The sequence below is a fragment of the Pinus tabuliformis genome, chromosome 1_2 (genome assembly GCF_031772625.1).
Source record: "Pinus tabuliformis cultivar Carrire ecotype Pingquan chromosome 1_2, CPIR1, whole genome shotgun sequence".
Classification (NCBI taxonomy): domain Eukaryota; kingdom Viridiplantae; phylum Streptophyta; class Pinopsida; order Pinales; family Pinaceae; genus Pinus; species Pinus tabuliformis.
The window spans coordinates 1,308,951,415-1,308,973,079 of record NC_142298.1 but is presented as its reverse complement, the minus strand read 5'-3'; the positions used below and the strand labels follow the sequence as shown (position 1 = coordinate 1,308,973,079).

The window sequence follows — 21,665 nt, the reverse complement described above, 5'->3', positions numbered from 1 at the left end:
AGAGGGAGTATCAAATCTCTCCTATGAGTAAGATAGTATCCCTCACAAAAGGATCCTATCATAAGCTCCTATATCTTGTGTTATCAGATATGACAACGATAATAAGATGCATCATGGCATCATGAAAGCATTAGAAACAAGAGCTTGTGACATCACCATGGATATCATGAAGGGCAAAAGGGACAAAATCCATGGCAGTGAAACATGAAGGATATAGCTCTTGGGAAATGGAATGTGTGAGGAAGGAAGAGATTGTGAGATATGCAACCATGATGAAGGCAATCAATGTCCAAATGACCAAGACTAGGAAATCTCCCAGAAAGATATAAATACTCTGATGAAAGTCTGAAAAAGATGAAGACCCTTAACAATGGATATCTTTGGGAGATATGTCAATAAGTGTGCAGGACGCTGATACCTACAACAAGATGTCATGATGAAGAGCCATCTTGTAATGTATGATTTAATTTAATATGATGTTTTGATTTCTTGAATAATATCTAGATGAGTTCATGTAGGGCTACTTGAACAAGACTTGCAAGTACAAGTACAACCAGCATTCATGCGATGGATGGAAACTGCTGAAAGAAGCATGAAGAGAAAAGAAGTAGCGATATGAAGAAAGTTCTAGATGTATACCGAGAATGCCACTTTCCATGAAGAAATGAATGACATGATGAAATAAGAAGGAAAGTGATCGATGGTTGTTGCCCTACAAGGAAGAACGTCAACTAAATTTCATGACATCAAGAAGAGAAGTTGATCAAGCAGTTGAAGAACCCATGAAGAAGAAGCTGCTGATGTATAAAGGAGTCCCTAGCTAAGAGGGAGCTCTGACACGTCCCTGATCAAAAGGGAGTTTGAATTAGATCACCTTTGATTACAAAGGAGTGACAATTGTGTTTTTCCATTTCATGTGTCATGCACTAGACCAGGACTATCAACCGTAAGTCTAGATGAAGGCCATGAATGGAAATGTAGACACATGATAGACACAACATTCTTGTGTTCACTTGGGAAGAAAGAATGGGAGGATTGGGTAATCATCTGGCATTCGATACTCTTCGAGGATGTGTAGGGCATCCAAGATAAGAGTAGGCAAGAGGACTGATATTCTTTGAGGGATAGGAACCCAAGATAAGAATAGTCCTAGTAGGTCATACTCAGTGAACAGCTGGGTGGATATGTACCTTGAGAGACAATGATGAAGGTGTCTATAAATCATTGGTCTCATGGAGAGATGGAGCTGTTAGTAAAGGCCTTGCACTATGACAATGCTGATTGATATGATGCTATACAGATGGGATTACCAATCTGATTCTTCTTACGAGAAATTCTTCAGATTGAGAATAACGAAGTACCATTGTAAATACCTCTCTAGTTAAGAGGGAGTGTTGAAGAAAAGGTCAACTAGGTTCTGTATTTGTCAATGTAATTTTGATCTTTGTACTTGTCAAGTAAGATAATTATTATTTTTATAAATAATATGAATGAGTTTCTTGCTCATTCCATAGGTCTAGGAAAGTCAAAGAGTCAAAATTATATTGAAGAGCTCTACTTGAGCATCTATGCTATGAAAATGGGTCAACCTAGTTTCTAGCAACACTCCAAATGACAAGCACTATCCTCTCTGTCACGTTTTGGAAATCGAATTAAAAGGCAGTCAAGTCAGCTCAAATAATAGACACATCGGTTCAACAATAAAAGTCGGCTTATTTATGACAAAACCACTATATATACCCCATTAGGGTCTGTGCAGAAGGAGCGACAGAACTCAGATACATCTGAGATTTTCGGACAAGATTACAGGGTTTCAGAACTTCGCATAAACCTTTGCTACTTCGCATACATCTGAAATTTCGCTAATAATCTTAGTGATAGCTCGGACAAGTAATGGAACAGGAACATCAGATGAAGACTATATTGCAGTGTTACAGTTGAAAAAGGAGTCTATAAGTTTTCGAATGGATATTACAGTCTCGACATAATGAGAAGGCGCAGTGATGACAATGACAAAGATAATCACAATCTCAACTATTACAGTGTCAGCATAATGAGAAGGAGCGGTGATGACAGTGACAAGGATTGTCACAGTCTCAACCTAATGATGATGGAAGGATCTCACAGTGACACTTTATCTCAACTTACATTAAGGTGCAGTCATGATCCTATCACAATCATGATCTTGTTCTTGAAGGTTATGATCTCGATGAAGGTGCAGAGATAATCTTAGTGGTGATCTCAATGAGCAGTCATGGTGCAACAATGATGATCTCGGTGAAGCAATAATGATAATGATGATCTCAACAGTAATAAGAGGTTTGGTGTCTTGGTCTGGGAGTGGCTTGATAGGTCAAGGGTCATGGTCTTGGTGTTTGTCAATTAGAATCTCTATAAGAAGATTTATGTGTGGGTTTTCCTCTCCAAGAGGGAGAGGTTTTGGCCTTGGCAGAATGCCAACTTCTTGTGTTCTTGTTTCTTTGTTTTGGTAGCAGTTCGATGAAGTAAACACACACACTCATAATAAGAAGAAGATCAAGATAAGATAAATAGTGAAAGCATTTCACAAATCATTATCAAGTATAGAAGAATCTATCTAATGCTAACTGGCCTAGATTCTTCAACACAAGATAGTTAAAATTTCTGCAAAAACAACTTTCCTTTGAAGGTTTGTTCATATCCATGATGTCACAAGGCACCTCCTTATGCAAAGAGTTTGCCTCTAGATATGTAGAGAAGGCAATGTTCCTTATCCCTAAATACCTCAAAGGGTGAAATCCAACACCAAATATGTGAAAATGGATTAACTAATAGTGTCCTTACCTGCAAAAGCTTTCATGAATGAGGAAACATGCCTCAAGATATGTGGAATATGTCTTGAATGATGTATAATGCCCCCAAGGAACCTCTTTTAGCCTTATAGATGCTTCTAGCACCACATAGCAGCTTTATAAGAGGGGCATTTCTCCTTTAGCTTCCCTTTTTACCACATGTCATGCTTTAGACCCCAAGTAAGGTAGTTTATTTTATTCTCGAGCTATGTTTGTCCCTTACTTGCCATATGTTAGCGTTCGAATTTGCCTCAGGCTGAGGAAGGCAAAACTCGAGGCCACATCAAACCACGCTCAGCCTCGTAGCTAGCCCTACGAGGACAGGAGAGGGCTCTCTCCGGTCAATCTCGGCAAAAGGTAATCAAAGAGGCTTGAGATGACTGAATTGATGACTAATTTTAGGCTAGGTATGAAGTACAAGGACTATGGAATTTATTTTTTGAAGTTTTGTTGAATTAAAGGGAAAGGCAATTTTGGGTGCGGGGATGAGGCACAGCTTTTGCAGAAGTCTACTTGGGGCAAGATAGGCGATTGTTTTGATGCCTTTAAAGTGAGTGAATGAATAGTCCTGACAGGTGAGGAGCTAAGGAGAGCAAGGAAGTCTCAAGGATTCTCCTTAAACTGAAGAAGACATGGAAAATTAAACAATCTTAAAGGCAGAGCATAGCAAATTTATGGATTCTACTTTAACACTTCATTTGTTTAATTGCAGAAGATTAAATAAGGAAAATGGTACACATACACAACTTACAAGTACTGAGAGAAACACACCATCAACACATAAGGCCACATGAATCCCAAATAGTGCTGCAAAACCTTGGTCTATCCTTTGCCAAAATTGCAGAGAAAATATGTACAATAGTGTATCAAGCTATTCCCAAGAGTCCAACCATGAAAATGAATAAGAAGATACATAATATAGGCAAGCTAACACATTTCCTTGCCTTTAGGGGTCGAGCTCATCATCCTAGGAGCTGTTTCAACCAATTCTAAACAAAGCACTACAATCTAGGCAATCAAAACAACTTGCCTCTATAAGCTAGGAAACCAATTCATTCATTAATTTTTTGCTATTTTATGAATGAATCTTCTAGAATAGGTAAATAAGTGTCATGTCAACATGAAAATACATTAATTACATCAAAGAGGGTGAAAAATCCCATCAAAAGTCAAAACTGGTCAAATAGCTGCGTTTTCCTGTGCTGAAGATGAAAAACTTAGAAAATACCCTGATGCGTAGCGCGCCTTTCAGCTCACTTTTGGGGCACTTCCCGACATCCAAATTGAGCTCAGGTGGGCTTGTTGGAAAGGTCTGGATGTCTACTTTCCAACCCAAGTGGAATTTTTCAATTTGGTGCCCATTTGCCCCTCCAAAAGTGCATTCTCCCAAGACTGCTTCCTGTGTGTCCAAAAAGGGGCAGTAAGGTCATTTTTTGCATGTTTTTTGACCTTTTGGGGGCCCAAAACTTGATGAAATGTCTTGGCAGTGGCTGAGCAGGTGTATTTCATCATGACAAATCCAAAAATGCAGACCTTTTGTGAATTGGACCTCCCCATCTTCAGGGTAGCGCGCGGCGCGCTGTGCGTTGAGGGCAAAAACCTGTTTTTAACACAAAAATTTCAAAATTGACCAAAAGTTCTCCAATTTTTTTGAAATTTGCGCTGGGGGTCCCCAATCAAGTACTATGCTCAGTCAAAGAGGCTTCGGCCAAAATCCCAAGACGATCAAGCTCCTTTTGTCGTTTTTGCTTCTTGACCCTTTTCCTCAATCTTGCCTTAAGACTCCTAATTCGCGCCTTGCAAACCAGGTTCCGGACCTTGTAATGCATAACCATGTGTTTCAATAATGCATGATCTCTATCGGCCCTTTTCAGCCGTTCCTCCCCTACATTTGGTATCCCAGTGGCCTGAGCAATAGTCTCGGGTGACAAGGTGAAATTCACTCTGGCAAGGTTTACATGATCATCCTGTAAATGTAGAACAAACAAGCGAGCTAATTCACGATGATGATGAATTTGTGAAATCCGCTCACAGTATTCAAAACATGATTGATACCGAAAACAGTCCATTGCAAGTGGACAAGCTTGCAGTTGAGCCAAAGAAGTAGGCTCCTCCCTGACATGTCGACCACCTTTGCCACCATTTGTGATACCTCCTTGGCACACTTACCTCTGGTGTAGAATCACTATTATAATCCTGCTCATAATCTAACTCGGTCTCTGACATGTTCTTTAAAAACAAGGTGGCTTGAATATATATATGCTGATATACAACTGTGTGCAAAATTGACTGTAGGCTTTTTCTTTTTCTCAAAATGCTGTGACCAAGGGGACACAAATATACAAGGGAACTGTTAGGAAAGGGGAAACATTAGGGAAATGGGGACAATGGAAATAAAACAAGGAATTTAGGGAAGGGAAGGAACATGAAAATTTTCAAATTTTAGGGTTTAGGATGAGGTAGGGTAGGAAAAATATGTTTGTAGTAGAAGGGAGGGGTTTAGGATTGGAGGGAGAATAATATAGGGTTTTAGGAGGAATTATTGGGGAAAATGTTGGTGAATATGGGAGGGGTAGGAAACACAAAAGTGGGAAAACCTTGGCAGCATGTAATTTTGAAACCCTAGCAAACTAGGCCTTTGAATCCACACAGCAACTTTAGGGTTTTTACATTTAATTTTCATGGCACATCTATCATAATTTTTTCTCATTAATCTTGCAAAACCCATACCTGCCATGGAAATGAAGCCTACCTGTGGTTTGCTTGAGTTAGGAGAGGAGTTGAATACTTGCTGGCGAATTTCTGGGCAGAATTCCCAACGCGTAGCGCGCCTCACCCAACGCGTAGCACGCCCCTGGTGCGTAGCGCATGAGTAAATTTACACTGAGAAAAGTGTGCTGATGCGTAGCGCGCCCACCCTGATGCGTAGCGCGCACCCAGCTACATAGTGCATTTTGCAGGAGGCTTTTGGAGGCCTTCCCGGTGTCGAAATCGGGCGCAGGATAGCTCGTTGGAAAGGTATTTGAGTCTACTTTCCAACACAACTGGAATTTTTCAATTTGGAGTTAATTTTCCTTGTCAAAAATCAAATCTCCCAAGACTGGTCAAAATGTGCCAAATGAGGCTGCCTCAAGGCAGAGTGCTGTTGCCGTCAACTTTTGAATGTCTTCCTCAACTCCAAATTGAGCTCCTGATAGCTCATTGGAAAGATCTTTGTGTCTAGTTATCATTTGACTCATCAAAAAAGTCATTTGGCTAACCAAGCTAGGAGAAAACTTGATTTTCCCAAGGTCACTTCAGAGGTGCATTCGATTCTCCTGAGGCAACGGTATTTTTGACATTTCTCTAAAACCATGACACCTGTGTAAAAAGTGAAGGAGGTTTTTCTTCCTTGGCATGTTGTGGACAAAAACCTCTCTCAGTTTTCCCAAATTCATTTTTGATTGCTCAGAAACATCATGTGAGTAAAACCTATCCCGATGTGTGAAACAAGGGATTTTGTCGAAATGAAGCGAAATGAAGGGGATAAGAGGCTTCTAAATTCTTGGGGAAATTTTTGGAAGTAGGGAGGGATGTTAGGGAGCAGGGGAAAGTGGAATCGCGGAGATCGAGTGAGGGGAAGGGGTCCAAAAGGGCAAAACACAAACCCAACCTAGAAAATTGCCAAGTTGTAGCAAGAAACTAGGGTTTGCGCAAAAATGAGGAATTTGGGGGATCTCAGTGATGGGAAGCATTTGATAAGGTACTTTAAGGATAGGGGAAGGTGTATGAACATCAGGATACAAGTTTTGCCGATGATTTGACCGTCCAAGAGAAATTAGTTTCAAAACCCTAGGAGAGGGAAATGACCTTGCCTAGGTGCAACTGAAGCATGAACAAGGTGTAGAATGACCCATTGGAACTTGACATGATGATGACAACCCTATGAATGATGATAGACTCAGCTGAATGATGACATGGACTGACATTTGGACAACTTTAGAAGGAGTGAAAGCAAACCCTAGACCTAATGCCTAGTGACCAAATTTTGCTTGAAGACTCTTTGAAATGACAAAATTTGACCTTGACACTCTGAGACCACTTTGTAAGAGCATATTTGATCACTAGAGGAAGGCTAGAAAGACTGACACTAACATTGGCTCCAATGGGGATGGTAGCTCCTTGGAGGTGCCAAGAACGGCAGATCTTTGGGAGAGCAGACCAGCGCCTTCGTCCATTGGGCAATCGAGTCAAAAACTCAAACTAAAATGCATGACTGAAAACTGATGACTCGGATGACACAAATTGACTCTCAGTCAACTAAAAACTGACTCAATACTTAAACACAACTGACAAACTGGAAATGATGCTCAAAGTGGAGCTTTTTCATCAAAATCTACTCTAACAGTTTCATTCATTACCTGATCAAGTGAAATGAAACAACCAATGCAACCAAGTAAGTATTCCATCTGCTGTTCGAATTTTCTGCAAGTGCTCACTTATGAACAACAAGAGAGAACTACTGAAAGGAAATTCCCATGACAACTTGGAAACAGATCCGTTGAATGATATGAATTCTCTATCCGCCTCCAAAAACACTGCATAAGGATCTTGAAATTCAAGCACACTGGAACTTAGCTCATCCAATGGATTACTTCTCTTTTCCTCATACCATGAATGCAAACTTTGATCTGAGCCTTGTGATGAGACCTCTGCTGAAAATGAGAAAGAAACCGGCTGCCGGATCAAATTCATATCAGCACATGTTTCAAGCTCACATGTAGTCAATGGAGAAAGACTTTGGCTGCAAACCTCATCCAAAACATCAGCTATTGGATCATGAAAAACTTGAAAAGACTGCTGTAATGTATCCATTGAAAATGTATGACATCCTTCTAGCTGTTCATCTTTTTCTTGAGAGATTTTACGAAGATTCTGCCGTATAAACTGAAATGCTTCGAAACAAAAGGGTATAGAATCTTCCTGCATCATCAAATCATGTATTTCGTCCTCCACAACTTCATCTGTAATCTGCCTTTCAATTTCATTTGGTGGCTGTAAATCTGATGCTACAGGCTGCTCAAGAATTTTGTTATCTGTCTCATCTTCAACATTAACACTGAGAGATTGCTGATTTGTTATAGGCTGTTCATTTGAAAATTTACTATGCAATCTACCCTTCAAAAACTGAAATGATTCAAAACAGAATGGTATGGAGTCACCTTGAATCATTAAATCATGTGTGTGCACTTCCAAGACTTCAGCTGCAACTTGACAATCAATGGCTTTCAGGGGTTGCAAATCTGAATATGAGAAGTCTTGAACAAAATTTTCATTGCTCTCAAGATGATTCAAATCAAGACTTGTTGACATTTGATTTCTGATTGCATGGTAGTTATCTCTGATGAACTGAAACGAATCAAAACAAAAAGGCAAAGATCCTTCACTTACTTCAAAATTTGCTGCACTTTCCTTGTCAATGTCATAGATCTGATAATGACTGTTTTGTAGATCACCTTGGCGAAGAAAGAACTGTTGATATGACATGTATGCTTGATGATGTCTTTTATTCTGATGATTTGCCTCAGTTTGATCAATATGATGATGATTATGTTCTCCAAACAAAAGCTAATCTTACAGACAAATCAGCAGCTAGTTTGTGGGCGGAGGAATGTTAGCGTTCGAATTTGCCTCAGGCTGAGGAAGGCAAAACTCGAGGCCACATCAAACCACGCTCAGCCTCGTAGCTAGCCCTACGAGGACAGGAGAGGGCTCTCTCCGGTCAATCTCGGCAAAAGGTAATCAAAGAGGCTTGAGATGACTGAATTGATGACTAATTTTAGGCTAGGTATGAAATACAAGGACTATGGAATTTATTTTTTGAAGTTTTGTTGAATTAAAGGGAAAGGCAATTTTGGGTGCGGGGATGAGGCACAGCTTTTGCAGAAGTCTACTTGGGGCAAGATAGGCGATTGTTTTGATGCCTTTAAAGTGAGTGAATGAATAGTCCTGACAGGTGAGGAGCTAAGGAGAGCAAGGAAGTCTCAAGGATTCTCCTTAAACTGAAGAAGACATGGAAAATTAAACAAACTTAAAGGCAGAGCATAGCAAATTTATGGATTCTACTTTAACACTTCATTTGTTTAATTGCAGAAGATTAAATAAGGAAAATGGTACACATACACAACTTACAAGTACTGAGAGAAACACACCATCAACAAATAAGGCCACATGAATCCCAAATAGTGCTGCAAAACCCTGGTCTATCCTTTGCCAAAATTGCAGAGAAAATATGTACAATAGTGTATCAAGCTATTCCCAAGAGTCCAACCATGAAAATGAGTAAGAAGATACATAATATAGGCAAGCTAACACATTTCCTTGCCTTTAGGGGTCGAGCTCATCATCCTAGGAGCTGTTTCAACCAATTCTAAACAAAGCACTACAATCTAGGCAATCAAAACAACTTGCCTCTATAAGCTAGGAAACCAATTCATTCATTAATTTTTTGCTATTTTATGAATGAATCTTCTAGAATAGGTAAATAAGTGTCATGTCAACATGAAAATACATTAATTACATCAAAGAGGGTGAAAAATCCCATCAAAAGTCAAAACTGGTCAAATAGCTGCGTTTTCCTGTGCTGAAGATGAAAAACTTAGAAAATACCCTGATGCGTAGCGTGCCAAAACCCTACGCGTAGCGCGCCTTTCAGCTCACTTTTGGGGCACTTCCCGGCATCCAAATTGAGCTTAGGTGGGCTTGTTGGAAAGGTCTGGATTTCTACTTTCCAACCCAAGTGGAATTTTTCAATTTGGTGCCCATTTGCCTCTCCAAAAGTGCATTCTCCCAAGACTGCTTCCTGTGTGTCCAAAAAGGGGCAGTATGGTCATTTTTTGCATGTTTTTTGACCTTTTGGGGGCCCAAAACTTGATGAAATGTCTTGGCAGTGGCTGAGCAGGTGTATTTCATCATGACAAATCCAAAAATGTAGACCTTTTGTGAATTGGACCTCCCCATCTTCAGGGTAGCGCGCTGCGCGCTACGCGTTGAGGGCAAAAACCTGTTTTTAACACAAAAATTTCAAAATTGACCAAAAGTTCTCCAAATTTTTTGAAATTTGCGCTGGGGGTCCCCAATCAAGTACTATGCTCAGTCAAAGAGGCTTCAGCCAAAATCCCAAGACGATCAAGCTCCTTTTGTCGTTTTTGCTTCTTGACCCTTTTCCTCAATTTTGCCTTAAGACTCCTAATTCGCGCCTTGCAAACCAGGTTCCGGACCTTGTAATGCATAACCATGTGTTTCAATAATGCATGATCTCTATCGGCCCTTTTCAGCCGTTCCTCCCCTACATTTGGTATCCCAGTGGCCTGAGCAATAGTCTCGGGTGACAAGGTGAAATTCACTCTGGCAAGGTTTACATGACCATCCTGTAAATGTAGAACAAACAAGCGAGCTAATTCACGATGATGATGAATTTGTGAAATCCGCTCACAGTATTCAAAACATGATTGATACCGAAAACAGTCCATTGCAAGTGGACAAGCTTGCAATTGAGCCAAAGAAGTAGGCTCCTCCCTGACATGCCGACCACCTTTGCCACCTTTGTGATACCTCCTTGGCACACTTACCTCTGGTGTAGAATCACTATCATAATCCTGCTCATAATCTGACTCAGTCTCTGACATTTTCTTGAAAAACAAGGTGGCTCGAATATATATATGCTGATATACAACTGTGTGCAAAATTGACTATAGGCTTTTTCTTTTCTTCAAAATGCTGTGACCAAGGGGACACAAATATACAAGGGAACTGTTAGGAAAGGGGAAACATTAGGGAAATGGGGACAATGGAAATAAAACAAGGAATTGAGGGAAGGGAAGGGACATGAAAATTTTCAAATTTTAGGGTTTAGGATGAGGTAGGGTAGGAAAAATATGTTTGTAGTAGAAGGGAGGGGTTTAGGATTGGAGGGAGAATAATATAGGGTTTTAGGAGGAATTATTGGGGAAAATGTTGGTGAATATGGGAGGGGTAGGAAACACAAAAGTGGGAAAACCTTGGCAGCATGTAATTTTGAAACCCTAGCAAACTAGGCCTTTGAATCCACACAGCAACTTTAGGGTTTTTACATTTAATTTTCATGGCACATCTATCATAATTTTTTCTCATTAATCTTGCAAAACCAAGAACCAGCCATGGAAATGAAGCCTACCTGTGGTTTGCTTGAGTTAGGAGAGGAGTTGAATACTTGCTGGCGAATTTTTGGGCAGAATTCCCAACGCGTAGCACGCCTCACCCAACGCGTAGCGCACGAGTAAATTTACACTGAGAAAAGTGTGCTGATGCGTAGCGCGCCCCTGGTGCGTAGCGCGCCCACCCTGATGCGTAGCGCGCACCCAGCTACATAGTGCATTTTGCAGGAGGCTTTTGGAGGCCTTCCCGGTGTCGAAATCGGGCGCAGGATAGCTCGTTGGAAAGGTATTTGAGTCTACTTTCCAACACAACTGGAATTTTTCAATTTGGAGTTAATTTACCTTGTCAAAAATCAAATCTCCCAAGACTGGTCAAAATGTGCCAAATGAGGCTGCCTCAAGGCAGAGTGCTGTTGCCGTCAACTTTTGAATGTCTTCCTCAACTCCAAATTGAGCCCATGATAGCTCATTGGAAAGCTCTTTGTGTCTAGTTATCATTTGACTCATCAAGAAAGTCATTTGGCCAACCAAGCTAGGAGAAAACTTGATTTTCCCAAGGTCACTTCAGAGGTGCATTCGATTCTCCTGAGGCAATGATATTTTTGACATTTCTCTAAAACCATGACACCTGTGTAAAAAGTGAAGGAGGTTTTTCTTCCTTGGCATGTTGTGGACAAAAACCTCTCTCAGTTTTCCCAAATTCATTTTTGATTGCTCAGAAACATCATGTGAGTAAAACCTATCCCGATGTGTGAAACAAGGGATTTTGTCGAAATGAAGCGAAATGAAGGGGATAAGAGGCTTCTAAATTCTTGGGGAAATTTTTGGAAGTAGGGAGGGATGTTAGGGAGCAGGGGAAAGTGGAATCGCGGAGATCGAGTGAGGGGAAGGGGTCCAAAAGGGCAAAACACAGGCCCAACCTAGAAAATTGCCAAGTTGTAGCAAGAAACTAGGGTTTGCGCGAAAATGAGGAATTTGGGGGATCTCAGTGATGGGAAGCATTTGATAAGGTACTTTAAGGATAGGGGAAGGTGTATGAACATCAGGATACAAGTTTTGCCGATGATTTGACCGTCCAAGAGAAATTAGTTTCAAAACCCTAGTAGAGGGAAATGATCTTTCTTAGGTGCAACTGAAGCATGAACAAGGTGTAGAATGATCCATTGGAACTTTACATGATGATGACAACCCTATGAATGATGATAGACTCAGCTGAATGATGACATGGACCGACATTTGGACAACTTTAGAAGGAGTGAAAGCAAACCCTAGACCTAATGCCTAGTGACCAAATTTTGCTTGAAGACTCTTTGAAATGACAAAATTTGACCTTGACACTCTGAGACCACTTTGTAAGAGCATATTTGATCACTGGAGGAAGGCTGGAAAGACTGACACTAACACCATACATCCTTGGACACCTCTTGAAGTAGGATGTTCATCTTCTAGGGATTAATTCATGTTCACTTCCTCCATCCACATGGTTTGATTCCCTAGGTTCAAACAAGGAGCAAGGCTCCTCATTATTGATGCAACAAAATATAATGTAAGCCATATAACCATGTCTCCAAATAGGTGTCAAGTGTGCCCAAATGGAATCTCCTGGTGAAATGTGCTTATGAAAAAGCCTTCATCAAGCCAACCATGCTCCTACATCTTTGTTCTTCCTTAGATGAGGAACAGTGCTCAAGCAAAATAGAACAAAGTACACAGTCTCTAAGTCTCATCCTGCAACCTACGATTGTTACCAAACTCTGAAAATTTTCTATCATGCGGGGAGATAGAAAATTTTCTATGATGCCCATGAAAATGTGGATTTTGACATGCATTTTCAAGTGGTAACAACGACCAAGAAATCTCACCCATATGGAATGTCATTACATGTGTTGCAAATGTTGACTCTTGCAAGTATAAAACTATAGTGGTTGTGTATGTGGGATTTTTATGTGACCTCCACTAAGAGGCTCAAATGTCAGTATTTTGTAGAGAGAGTTATTTTTATCTTCCCAATTTTGGAAATCCTTCCTTTATAAGAGGTAGCCTCTCGAACATCCCGGTTGTTCCATGAACCTTTGGATCATTATATGGTGTCTTTTTTGTTATATCATATACATAAGAAATTGTCTTGATTTACTATCCGTAACTTCAAAGTCTCAACTTGTGTAGATTGTTGAGTCTAATTGTTCTACACGAGATGCGAATTTCTAGCATTTCTCCTTATTAAATACAAGCTTTAAGCTTGACATAAACCCTGTTATTCATTATAGTCTAACTAGCTCCTATCAAATGACATTGGTTAACCAATATATTCTGTGGTTGACATTGAATTTGCCTTCTTGTTGGATGGTGGATCTTGTACAATTTGCTTTCATTGAAGTTGAATGCTATGCTGATATTATGGCTAAACATATATGAGCAGGAATTGAAAAATTGTGAAAGGAAGATTGGTGTACGACTAAGCCAAATAACTGGAACTCAAGAACAAGTAAGGTAAATAAATAATCTCTTATTTTATAAAAAATGGGTTGGTTTACGTCACTTTATGATAATTCTTAGAAAATGTGTGTATAGTTATAGAGTTCAGATGGTTATGGAGAGAGCAAAAAGGAGATGTGACTGTTATAAACAGGCCTTGTTTATAGTTGAATATAGATATATCAGTAGATAGATAATATGTATTGATTGTTAAATTATAAGAATGATGATATTACAATGGATCTCGTGATGATCTACTTATAGCGTTGATTGGTCATGAGGTGAAGGGTTATGTACCTTTGACTTTTCATTAAACAATTAATTTATTATTATTATGTTTAGATTCTAGAACATTGCTGTCCTCAAAGCATAGCAAATGAGTACGTTTTTTTGGTGGAATGAAGTTTATCTATTTTCAAGGTTTTGAGTTTCTTTGTGTTTTAGTGTTGGTAAGGTTTGTTTTATATTGTTTGCATCTTAGTCTGAAGCCTTGACCTGATTATTTAACATGAAAGATTTTATGCTTCTTGATGATATTTTTCTCTTGGTTCTGTTGTTGTATGTTTGATTGTGTTTCTTGCCCCTTTTGTTAATTGTAATTCATTCTTCTTGAGAGTGGAACCTTCAACAACATATAAGTGTGGACCTTGCCAATTAAACTCCATGAATTGTTTTTCAATGTTTTTGGTATAACTTCCCAAAAGCATGAACCATTCTGCACCTAGCACGATATCCATTTCTTCAAGCAGTAGAGCATAGAGTCTTATTTGTAAGTAAATTGGAAGTAAATTGTCATAGTTTTGAAATGTCTAACATTTCAAGTGGACACTCCACCCATTGTTAGGGACAAGAGAAGCTATAATAATCAAAATGACTGATGAGATAGGAATATATAGGAGAGGTGAAAAAATAAGAAAGGTAGGATCAACAACTCATTTCTTCATTCTAATTCAAAGCTTCTTTGTATGTTTGTGTCTCCTTGAGACAATCCTCTCTATAGAGGTTGACAATTTGAAGGTGTAGATTTTCATTTTGCTGGAGGCATTTATGCTAGAAAGGAGATTCCTACTTTTGAAGAGTAATGGGCTGCTTGCACTTTAGAGGAATCAAGACTGAAGGCTAAAAGCAATACTAAACGTCACAATGAAGATTCTCAAGCTTTTGTAGCTGAATCAAGGGGGGAGTTTGGAAAGAAGAAATTTGGATCTTAAAACAAAAATGCTGGTAACAAATCTGAAGGGGATAAAGAAATGTCCAAAGTCCAATGTTATGGATGTCATGAATATGGGCATTGTTGCTGCCCGACTTGCAAACCTAAGTTAATGTGGGATGTTGTATCTATGAGATAATGATGGTCAATTATTATGCCAGAGCTTCTAAGATAATTGTTTTGTGGGTTTTGTTTTAATTTGGGAGACCAATGGATGAAACAGATATAGAACTGATGTACCTAACCTCTTGAATAATATCAATATCTCAGCAGAGGGCTGCTATAAATATTTACACAGTGAAATAGGTTTTATGATGATGAGCAGAAACATAAATATGATTGCCACCATTTTCAAATTGAAAGCTAAATAATCATAAGTATGAAAACCTTTAAACTATGTTTAAAGGTTTGAGAAAATACACATGAGCTTACAAAATATGTTGATGATTTATTGATTTTGAGGGAATTAATTAAACAAACAATCCATTAATTCATTCTCTTTATAGGTTATCACTTCAGAAGCTTATAGGAATAGATTGAAATACAATTATTCCTACCTAGTTATCTCTGCAAGATACAAGTATATGAAGAAAAAACATAACGAATGACACTGGAAAAACTTACAGGAAACACAAACTGTATAAATTTATAAAACAGAATTCAGAATCCTTTGCTTCGTATTAGTGATCCAGAAAGATTTATTACTCGTGAAGGGAGTTATTTATACAACAATAGGACGAAAAATATTCGGAACTGCTTTTACAAAAATAGATTATTAACAATCAAAAAATAAAACTGTCTAATGATTTGGCACTATTTTGGTGCTGCGCGGTTTGATGACTATTACTAAAAACGCTGAAAAATTGTTGAAGCTGGTTGACTGTTCCCTCAAAAACTAAATGCTATTCAATTATCCTTAATCAAGTAAATCTGTTAATTCTTCCCAGTGTTTCTTATATGGGATAGAAATATTTGTTACCCGCATCCATCTCAGTGTATTTAGTAAAAGTGGGTTTCATCAAAAATATATGCTTGATTTCTTCCAGGATGAAGAAAGAATCCCCGAGTGTTTTTACTATGAGAGCTGGTGTTGTTGATCCTTTGATATTGGAAACTGAAGCTGCATGGTGCCCACCTCTGTTAACTTCTTGACATAATCCTCAATTGACATTAATTTATCATTAATAACCATCATAGAAGGTAAACCCTTGCTGACCAAAGGTTCAATCTTGTTGAAAAATCTCTGAACTATGTTGTTAACATTGCTGCACTTTTCTTATAGCTGAAGGGTGAGATTTTTCTTAGTGATAATCTTCTTTACCTCTAATATCGTTGCAGTTTTGTCGTTTATTCTTAATTCGTCAAGCTAATAGTCATCCTTGGAATTTGAAAATTTGATTATATCAGAGGCAGTCTCTGGGATATCCTCCAGTTCCCTAGTTATAGTTTCCACTGCTTCCCGAGCTTTTTCCAAGAGATCTTTCTGATTGAATATTATCTTAATGGAGGGACACATCTCCTTGATTGCTTCTGTGATTTCTTCCCACAGAATTTCTTTTGCTAAACCCAACTTGTTTCCTATGAAGTTATCTGTGAGTTCTCTCTGCAACATTTCCATTTGGCCTTTGAGTTTGTTTGTTTCAGTTGTATGTGAACTGTTTGATTTAGACTTCATAAGCCATAATTCTTTGAGTTCATCCTTTAGTTTATTTATTTCTCCTATCTGGATAGACAGGTTCTGAACAACTGCGGTAAGTTGTTCAGCTCCTTCTGCTGTACCTGTTGTTGAGGTAGTGGCTGAAGTAGAAACTATGGTGATGGGAACTGCTGCAAGAGAGACTACATCCATTGAAGTTTGAATGTTCTTTATAGCTTCCTCCTTCTCCTTAACCAATTTCTCCATCTGCTCCTCCATTTGTTTTATTTGCAAATTTTGTTCTATGATGAGCTTCATCATATCTGACTTTTGAGTCTCTGTCTTCTCGATTTCTTTGGCCATTGGATCCTTAGATGCTGGTAGTTTCAGTTGTTTCTTTAATGCTGCAACCTCAGTGTTCTTTTTCTTAATGAGCTCCTCTGCAACATTTATGTTTGAGGGTTCATATCCCATCCTTAGCACTAGGTTTTGCAAGGATTGAATCTTGGTTTCCTTTGCTAACAAGGAGACCTTCTCCAACTTTAATTGTGACTGAATGTTTGCCAATGTAACCTGCATTTTTGACAAAATCATAGCAGTGTTTGTCAAGGTTGAAGCAATCATCTGTCCAGTTTGTTTGTGTATTTCAATTTGATCATTTGGATGCACATCCTTGACATTAAACTCAAAAGAAGTGTGTTTCTGGTATTGTGCTGCAGTCCTGGGCTGAGGAACTTGGGCCTGCAAGAAATCCATTTGCATCTTCCCCTTCTCAGAGTCAAAGATTGAAAGAAGCCTGACTTGAGAGCTAGAAGAATGCTTCCAGAACTGGGTGTAAGTTTTTAACTTCAATTCTTCATTCTTTCTTTTAATTTCACTAAAGACATAGAAGATGTCTTCCTCTTTATTCTTTGGAATGCCTCCAACAATTTGGACTATCTGCTGTTCATGATTAGTGGTAGATTGAGTTGCAGATTGTATAGATTGTTCACTAGACTGTGAATCAATATTCATAGAGACCCTTTGTTTCTTTTTCCTGTGAAAGACTTTGAGGCCTTGGCTTGTTGCCTTTGTTGCAGGTGAAGATTGTTATTCCCTCCCTCTCTTGGAAGTGTTTTCTTGTGCAATGGGAGTTTGCATATTTGATGTGGAGAGTGCCTGTTCCTCAGCCTCTTAGAGGGTATTATCTGTCCATTCCAACAGATTCTTGAACTGTTCTATTTTAGGCCTAACTGTATGATGATATGGTGTGAACTTATTTTCCACCCTGAGTTTGGAGAGGACTCCCAATGGGTCATATGACCAAGAGAAACTGAGAGCAAATTTCATTTCTTTTAACAGCTTATCAGCTTCCTCCCTTGCTGCCCTGGTATTACAAATGAAGGGACCAACTTGAGGTTTAAGCTTAAATTGTGATTTCTTTTTGCCAGCTACAAAATGTACTTCATCTGTATTCAATCTTTGCCTCAAGTTCTCCTGTGCAAAGATTCTAACAGGGAGGTACTTTGGCAGTTTGTAGGGTGGAAGTTCACAGCCAAAAACCTTGATTTCTGTCTAGTTTTGGTAGCAATACCAATATCTTGTTGTGGCTTGATCTATGAACTGAAGTTCTTTGACAATCTCCTCACTGATCCTTGGTAATGGAGTGCTACTCATAAGGCTGAGGACTGGATGAATAAATAGTTCTATGGACTGCTTGTATGTGAATTCTTCTTTCTCCTTCATCCCCATTGAAGTCCAGATTATCACTGACTGTTGTTGTCCTTCTTCATCAAGTTTCTGCAAAGGAAATGGGAATTTGCCTCCCTTAAAATACATAAAAAGATACACAAGTACTTAAGCATACTTGAATACTTCTTCAGTGTTAAATTTGACAAATTCCTCATGTATGGTTTCAGCTATGAAATGACTGAAATCATAAATAACAATAGGTTTAGAATCAGAAGAAAACATGGATAAGAAACCAAGGATGGCTTCATTGACAGACTGATCAGAGTGATAACCAAGCAAATAGGACATGATAGTAGTAATATGCCTGGTTCTATTAGGAAACATAGATGAATCATAAGGGGGATTTCTCTTTGGTAGAGGACTACCAATTGCTAAAAACAGTTCCAGGGTCTAGGATCTCTTGGTAAAGTCCAGTTTGTTATAAGCTTCTATCAATTTTTCATGAGAAAAAGGATGAGTTGGTGTAGTGGCAGGGGCCTGCAACATTTTCACAATTGAATTGGCATTAATGGGACAAGGGATTTCTCCAGTAGGTGAGATAATTGCTCTCTGGCTGGGATCATAAGATTCATGGCATTTTCTCACAAACTCTGGAGCTCTGTGTATTTGTGGAAAAATATAGTGGGGTAATTTGGATTCCCAGAGCACAATTTCATCACTCTGGTCAATTAGTTGCTCTTCCCACTAGCAATAAATTTGAAATAAATCAAATTGAGAAGAAGTCTCAATGATTTTGCAATCCTTGTCAACTAATGGAGTATGGTGGAAATCAACCTGTGGGTGAATTAGAGGATTTGAAACTTCTGCAATTGTTTTTCCCTTGGGAGGCATTTTGTCAAATGAAACTACGGACTGTAAATGACAAAATGGTAAAAGGAGTTACCAGAGTGGAGACAGGCAACTGACAAGTGGACCTGGAAGATGTGCTTGCGAACAGGACAAGTGGTTGAGCTGTATGAGCAGGCGGGCTTGAAGAATAATCTTGGTCGCAGAAGTTAACTGTGTAACCTTTGAAATGCATGACACAATGTTTATAAAGAGAAAAATGGAGTGGGAGGGTGGCGCCGAACGTTTGAAAATGCATTAATTATCCAACAGGTTAATTAACGGACATTTGGTTATAAATGCGCGGGAGCGGAAATGAATGGGCAACGGATAGGTGGCAGATGATTGGATGGGAGATATGAAGTGAAACGTGATGTGGGGCGGTTGTAAAAGGCTATGAAGGATACTGCGTTCGGGGGTAAGACAAAGTGGGTTGTGGTTTTGGGATTTCTAGTCTTGAAAGACTAAAAGGTAATTTTTGTGGTTTATGTAGGCATTATTAGAGACTGCCCATTTCGCCCCCTCGTCGATACACTTCTGACGACGAATGAGGGCCGAAAGGGAGTGTGGGCTATATGATTACGGAGGAGTGCGCGGGATGAGAGGTAAGGTGGAGGGAGTTTAATGTGTGAGTGGGGAATGAACGATGGGGTCGCGATATGATAGGCGGACGCAACGACTGTGGGTCCGGGTGATTTAACGAATGGATTGATAACATATGAATGAAATAAAATAAGGTCAAAACTTTGGTTATTCGAACTCCCGTCATCAATATGTTTCCTAATGTTTTGATCTTTAGGAAATAACAATTTCAACATCTCAAACTTTCACATTTCTTCCTACCCTTCTATCCCTAAACTTCAAAGTGCATTTAAACTACCAACCCAATATTTTCTTTTTATGAACAATCTATCTCTATATCTTATTCCCTCCATTGGCTCAGATTAAACTGTTGAGCCAATTTATTTTCTACCTATGAGAAATAATTTAAAACAAATCCAATTATGATGCAACTGTATAATTGGATAAAATAACCTAGTGTGGCATCTAAACAAACTGCACACAACTTATTATTTTCAAAGTGAATTTAGAACAAAGTAGTGGCATTTAGATTTGCAACACCTTCAGAGTTGATTTCTTTTTCTTTTCTGTCTAACCTAACATTTTATTTTTGCCTTCATTTTTTTAGGGCATGTACCCTAACATTTTCTTTGATATGGACATATTTATCAAAATATTTTCCTAACATTTTTTATTCAATATTCTTTTTGTCCACATCCTATCTTAACATTTTGTAAATATATTTTCATTTTTTGTCTAACTTATCAAAACTAAAAAATGCTACAATATGAGAAAAATCCTCAACCCCACTAGGTGTGGCCTTCATGGCAAAGCTCAAAGAAGGGGCTATCACCTAATCCCAACTCTCTCTGTCTAGGCTCTCTCCTAGCTAAAGCCAAGAGGGATGGACCCTAAGGAAGGTTTCTAAAGGAAAGATTTGTTAAAAACAACAAGTTCTAGGAGACTAAGGACAAGACAATCACTTCTAAATGCAACTTGATTTAAAGTTATCAAGTATAATAGTTTATTTGCAATCTAAAATACAAATTTGATCTAGATCAATATGGCATTCAACAAAAGTAAAAGTGAGAAACCAATGCCTTATAAACAATGCTCAAGTAAAGATTATATACTTGCGAAACAGAAATAACACTTCAAGTTACAAGGATAACAATGCTGCAATACGAGTGTTAATACAAGATGATAGCATAAATTGAAATGTAAGCAACAAAATGGACCTTGCAAGATGAATGGAACTTGTACTTGTACTTCAAAGAGATGCTCAAATGAAATGGGACAATGTTAAAGGACAATGAGCAAGTAAGTTAAGTAGCAAGTACAAGATAGGCACTGCGAAAATTTCTTAATCTAACACATCAGAAATCCCTACTGTTATTTATGGTTTATTATCTCCTACTTGTTCTTTACATTAGCAAGTTATTTAATTATATGAACATCGAAATAAACACAATAGTAGCCTTCATAAATATACAGATCAACAACTAAACTAAACTGAGACAACACAAGGTACATTGTCATTTTTGCACAATTGTCCCGGAAAAACCCAATGCAGGAAAACCAATGAAGCAGATATGAGGGTTTTATTATCATGCAGTTTTCTGAATACAACTAGGGTGCTAGAAATGGCTCACCCTTCAGAAATTATCCTCAACAAAAGTACCTTTCTCCAGAGACAGATGTTCTGGGTAATCAACAACCAGATGATTGGCCCCACAACAACTTCTATTGTTCCTTAGCTAGACAAAAAAAGTTGCTCCAAGCTATCTTCTGGAACTGTGTCGCCCTCCAGGGACTGCATCACCATCCTATGGCTCTGCATCAGTTGATCAACTCCTAGTCTGGCCCATGAAATCACCTCAGCGTAGCCTCTTCAACTCAGCGTCAGCTTTGCAGCTCTTTGCACTACCTGCGTTAGCTTCTTGGCCCTCTGCGTTCTCTGTGTTGGCCTCTTCAGTCTCTCCGTCAGCCCTTGCTGCCTTTGCATCAGCCTTTGCTGCCTCTGTGTCAGCCTTCCTAGGCTCTGCGTTGTCTCTTTGGTACTTTCTTTGCCTCTCTGATGTGTATTCTCGGCCTCCTGCATAACTACCCCTCGCTGCAAGAGATCACTAACTCGATTTCTCAGCAAACCTTGCCCCAGAAAATCGAATTAACTAATCAACTTGGTGTATTTCCAACTGACCTTCAAGCCTCCTCTTATACTT

At 38.9% G+C, this 21,665-nt stretch overlaps 1 protein-coding gene across 5 annotated transcripts in view; it reads left to right on the top strand.

The window, feature by feature from the left end:
* Positions 1-21,665, top strand: part of LOC149211019 (mRNA export factor GLE1-like) — a 532,145-nt gene that overhangs the window by 366,966 nt on the left and 143,514 nt on the right. For all 5 annotated transcript variants that reach the window (XM_089396862.1, XM_089396865.1, XM_089396864.1 and 2 more), the window contains one exon: positions 13,425-13,495. In XM_089396862.1, the coding sequence (XP_089252988.1) occupies positions 13,425-13,495 (71 nt within the window). The remainder of the gene's footprint in view (positions 1-13,424; positions 13,496-21,665) is intronic.